This window comes from Portunus trituberculatus, chromosome 10 (assembly GCF_017591435.1).
Source record: "Portunus trituberculatus isolate SZX2019 chromosome 10, ASM1759143v1, whole genome shotgun sequence".
Classification (NCBI taxonomy): Eukaryota; Metazoa; Arthropoda; class Malacostraca; order Decapoda; family Portunidae; genus Portunus; species Portunus trituberculatus.
In genome coordinates, this window is record NC_059264.1 from 3,666,583 (window position 1) to 3,671,582 (window position 5,000).

At 53.6% G+C, this 5,000-nt stretch overlaps 1 protein-coding gene and 2 long non-coding RNA genes across 3 annotated transcripts in view; all 3 read right to left on the minus strand.

Moving 5' to 3' along the window:
• The window catches only part of LOC123501934, a 20,856-nt gene that overhangs the window by 327 nt on the left and 15,529 nt on the right, over positions 1-5,000 (minus strand). The window lies entirely within an intron of this gene.
• Positions 727-5,000, minus strand: part of LOC123501933 — a 17,789-nt gene continuing 13,515 nt past the window's right edge. The window contains exon 2 of the long non-coding RNA XR_006673735.1: positions 727-2,006. This is a non-coding gene — a long non-coding RNA (uncharacterized LOC123501933). The remainder of the gene's footprint in view (positions 2,007-5,000) is intronic.
• LOC123501924 overlaps positions 1,467-5,000 on the minus strand; it is a 4,623-nt gene continuing 1,089 nt past the window's right edge. The window contains exons 1-2 of the mRNA XM_045251008.1: positions 2,828-5,000; positions 1,467-2,634 (exon numbers count right to left, since the gene is read on the minus strand). The exon at positions 2,828-5,000 is cut by the window's right edge and continues 1,089 nt beyond it. Of these exons, the coding sequence (XP_045106943.1) occupies positions 2,847-5,000 (2,154 nt within the window). The 3' untranslated portion in view covers positions 1,467-2,634; positions 2,828-2,846. The remainder of the gene's footprint in view (positions 2,635-2,827) is intronic.

Sequence of the window (5,000 nt, forward strand, 5' to 3'; positions counted from 1 at the left end):
TCCTTCTCTTCTTCACCTCCCTCTTTCCTCCATAAGTAATAATAATAATAATAATAATAATAGTAATAACAATAGTAATAGTAATAACAATAACGATTTTCAAGTTACACACACACACACACACACTCACGCACGTACGTAATATTATAGTTATTATTATTATTATTATTATTATTATTATTATTATTGAGTGGAGAGGAGGGTGTTTTATTCTCTCTCTCTCTCTCTCTCTCTCTCTCTCTCTCTCTCTCTCTCTGTTACTTTCTCTCACTTTCTCTCTTTCTTCCACATTCTTTGGTGTAAAAAATATGGAGGAATTTTTAAGTGAGGAGGAGGAGGAGGAGGAGGAGGAGGAGGAATAGTTGTAGTGGTGGTGGTGGTGGTGGTGGTGGTGGTGGTTGGTCTGGCCACTAGTAGGAATGTATAATTGAGCTGGTGGTGGTGGTGATGGTGGTGGTGGTGGTGGTGGTGGTGGTGGTGGTAAAAGGCTGTTGTTGTTGATGTTGTTGTTGTTGTTTACAGTCTAGTGTTAATTAAAATGTTGACTGATTGACTAATTGACTGACGGAATAAATGCATTGTTTTTGTTGTTGTTGTGCTTCCATATTGTTAGCAGAGAGAGAGAGAGAGAGAGAGAGAGAGAGAGAGAGAGAGAGAGAGAGAGAGAGAGAGAGAGAATTCTACCATGAATTAACACAATAAGAGAAAATAAATCAAAGAAAAATATAAGTTGATAAATTTAATATCAGTAATAATAATAATAATAATAATAATAATAATAATAATAATAATAATAATAAATACTTTAAAGGTTTATTGTTAATAGGAAACTTAACAAACACACACACACACACACACACACACACACACACACACACACACACACACACACACACACACACAAACTAGCTTGCCTTTGAGTGAGAAAAATGCCTTGTGGATTGAAGAAGGAATAATAATAATAATAATAATAATAATAATAATAATAATAATAATAATAAGAGAGAGGGAGAGGGAGTGATGGGGGCTTCTGTCATGGGAATGTTATCATAGGAGAGTGGGAGGGAAAATATGGGAGTGGAGAGGAAAATGTGAATCCAAACTACACACACACACACACACACACACACACGAATATACACAGCACCATGGTCCCTCGTATCTCTCTCTCTCTCTCTCTCTCTCTCTCTCTCTCTCGGAGGTCCTAGCAGAGTCCTGAGGCTGGGGGGGTGAGGGGGGTCGTTGGTGGGTCGGTGAAGGGGGCGCTACCCCCCTAACACGCCCCCCACATACACATGACCGTCTCACCCACTATAAATAGATGTACATGAACGTACGTACGTACATACACACATACATACATACACACATACATACATACACACACATAGTGAGTTATGTATTATCTGTCTCAGTATTTCCTTTCACATTATCACAGTAATTGTTTAATATTATGTAATTCTTGACTCTCTCTCTCTCTCTCTCTCTCTCTCTCTCTCTCTCTCTCTCTCTCTAAGTATTACACAGTGTTAAAAAATTGCAGTAACACTTTCAGTTTTCTTCCCTAGTTTTTGTTTTAATTTCGTCCCGAGTTATCATGGGTGAGCTTCACAGCTCACTGCTTACTGGGTTAGCGGTAATGGCCCTGTCTTTGGCTGTCTCGGGGGCACTGCTCGGGTACTGGGAACACTGTTTTGGGCACTGGGTGTGTACTGGTGGTTCGCACTGGGCACTGGGGCACTGAGCATTGTTCCGGGCACTGGGATGGCACTGGAGGGTACCGGGAGACTCCTTGATGCACTGGGATGTTGAGGATGTACTGGGGCAACCACCGTTCAAGGGGCGTACTGGCACTCCTCGCGGCACTGGAGTTGTGGGAGTCACGGGGGGAGGTAACAATGGTGAGGAATACTGGGAACACTGCACTGCGCTGTGTCGGGTACTGGGGCACTGTCCCTTGCTGGCATCACTGCTTGTGTTACACTAGCACTGTGTCACCAGGAACACTCTCTCTCTCTCTCTCTCTCTCTCTCTCTCTCTCTCTCTCTCCTATCTCTTTCTCCCTCTCTCTTTCTGGAGAGATCTTTCTCCACCATCATTGGTTGAGAGAGAGAGAGAGAGAGAGAGAGAGAGAGAGAGAGAGAGAGAGAGAGAGAGAGAGAGTGAGAATGGATACAAATTAAAAGTATCTTAAATAAGGTTATCTTCATACACTTGGTGACGTACGGACGCACGCGCACGCCGAGAAAGGGCACTGTATACTGCGTCACTGTGTGTGTGTGTGTGTGTGTGTGTGTGTGTGTGTGTGTGTGTGTGTGTGCACGGGGGCGCGCGCACCCGTCAGCTACATGACACATGACACATGAGAGCACCGTGAACGCTAACCAAAGGTAACCGTTTGTATTGGAAGATTGGTTTGTTTTGCACAAGGTTCAGTGTTTGTTCCAGCGTCACACCGCGCGCCCAGTGTTCTGTCACGAGTGTTCATTGTTAGCGTTAGCGTTATCAGCACGAGGCTTCCTTCCTTCCACCTTCCTGCTGCAGGCACAGAACGAGTCGAGTAGGCACCGAGGAACAGAACGCTGCTGCTGCTGCTACTGCTGCTGCTGCTGCTTCAATATATCACAGTCGAACCTGAAATAAAACAAAAAGCACATTGAAGAACCAGTGTGTGTGTGTGTGTGTGTGTGTGTGTGTGTGTGTCCCACCAACTTTACCGGTGTACGTGTTATGTCGAGAGTTTGACCTGTAAACTCCCGTTTTCTGTGTGTGTGTGTGTGTGTGTGTGTGTGTGTGTGTGTGTGTGTGTGTGTGTGTGCACACTTACCGTCACAGGCGAAGCCGCGTCACTCGAGGTGGATCTCCGAGGCGCCGCACTGGTCTGGGAAGGCTTTGTGCCGCTTGTGGGCGTGCAGGTCACCGGCCCCGGGAGTGCCCATACCCCCGGGATCACCCTGCGGTGGGTACTGCAGGTGCGGATGGGGGAAGCGGGGCACCACCTGACCCCCGCCGCCCCCCGCCTGTGGGGCACGTATCCCGTGGAACACCGCCTCCAGAGGGCTGTGCGGAAAGCCAAGGCTGGTGTCTGCCGGGGAGTGACAGTGGCCGCGGGGACTGTCGCCGCCCCCCAGTAGCAGCACCTCACGGGGCGACCTGCAGTACTGTGCTGAGGAGTCCCCGGGGGAGCGGGAGTAGAGGGAGTCTGGGGGAACGTCGCCGTGCTCGTAGGGGGAGCGGCTCAGCAGGCGGCGGCGAGGGTCGTCCTGGCTGTCCATCATTGGGGAGCCCGGGGAGCCGGCATAGGAGTGGGAGGGTAGACCGGGGTGCTGGGGCATGAGGCCTCCCGCCGCTCCGCCCAGGCAGATGGGGATGGGGCTGGACGAGTGGCCTGGCACGTCGCGGTGCATGAGGCCGCCGCAGTGTGCCTGCATCATGCCGCCGTCGCCGCCCCCCATGTCCTGGGGCTGCGGCCCCAGGGGCACCAGGCCGAAGTAGTACCAGGTGGGCTCTGAGCGGCCGCCACACTTGCGCACCTCCACGTTGGGGAAGCAATGCTTGACCAGCTTGCCGAAGTAGTTGAGCGTGACGGGACTCTCGCCCACCGCCTTGCAGTAGGCGCAGTAGGCTCTGAACACAGCGCTCTTCATGGTGACGTTGCCTGAGCCTGCCTCATACTGGGAGCGCAGCCACTCGATCACCAGCTCGGCGCTCTTGTTGTCCGTGGCAATCTCCTTCTTCCGTGAGCGCTGGGCGGGGTCTTTACCGGCCATGAACTGGTGTAGGGCGCTGCTGGGCTTGACCGCGATGCCGCAGTAGTGGTACTGTGGCTTGACGCGCCCGCCCAGCCGCCGGATGCTCACCTTGGGGAACACCTGACGCACGATCTTGCCGAACACGTTCATCTCGAAGGGCGTCTGCTTGATGGAGCGCGCGTACTGCTCGTAGTGGTGGTATGCCTCCGCCTTGAGCACGCACGAGTCGGGTACGGACTCAAAGTTGTCCGTGAGCCACATGCTGAGGTAGTACTTGCCGTCACGCAGGCCCTCCCGAGCCCCGCCCCGCGCACCGCCGCCGCCCTCCTCTTCTGCGTAGTGTTCGTAAGGCGCCTCGGAGTGCTCGTCCTCCAGCAGCGGAGAGACGCGCAGAGGCGCCATGGCGGGCGGTGGAGACTGTTCGATGCCTTGCAGGCCATGGGCGTGGTGGGGGTGGTCGTCCACCAACTCCTCCAGCTGACCGTCCAGGGGGGAGAGCGGCGCGACCTTCACGCCGCGGTAGAAGGTCTTCTCGGGGGAATGCATCATGGTGGCCACGCCCCGGAACACTTTCATCACAGTTTGGTCAAAGAAGGTGAGCGGCAGTGCCATCACCTCTGCCATGTCACAGTCCTGCTCGTAGTGAGCGTACAGCTGGTCCCTGTTGACGCACATGGCGGGGCACTCCTGCAGCGCTTGCGTTAGCCACACCCGCAGTCGAACCTCCCACGCATCTTGCACCGAGTTGTCCGGGACGTGGTCGTCCTTGCCTTCGCTCACCCAACCCTCGACGATAGCGCGAAAGCGTGGCTTGTAGATGGGCTTGGCCTTGGGGTCGCGGCCCCCGGCGTGGTGGCCCAGGCCCGGCCCATGGGAGGGCCCCATGTTGGGCTGGTGGTACCGGGACGATCCCTCGAACGACATGTCCATCTCGGTTTCGTCGCGCGGCACGTGTAGGTCGAGGGGCTCCTCCTTCACGGTGTAGTCGTCCTCAAGGGGCTCGTCCTTCAGCTTAAGGTGCTGCAGGCTGTAGTCCACGGGCTCCTCCTCCTTGATGTACGGCTGCATCAAGTAGTGCTGGTGCGCCTGCGCCCCCGAGAGTGGCGTGTTAGTTTCTCGTAACGACCCCTCCGAGGTGTCCGACACAGGGCTGCGACAGCCACAGTCGTCCTCGTCATCGTCGTCGTCTTCGTCGTCGTCGTCAGGGTGCAACTCCTCGTGGTAGCACAGTCTGCCGTTACTGAACAT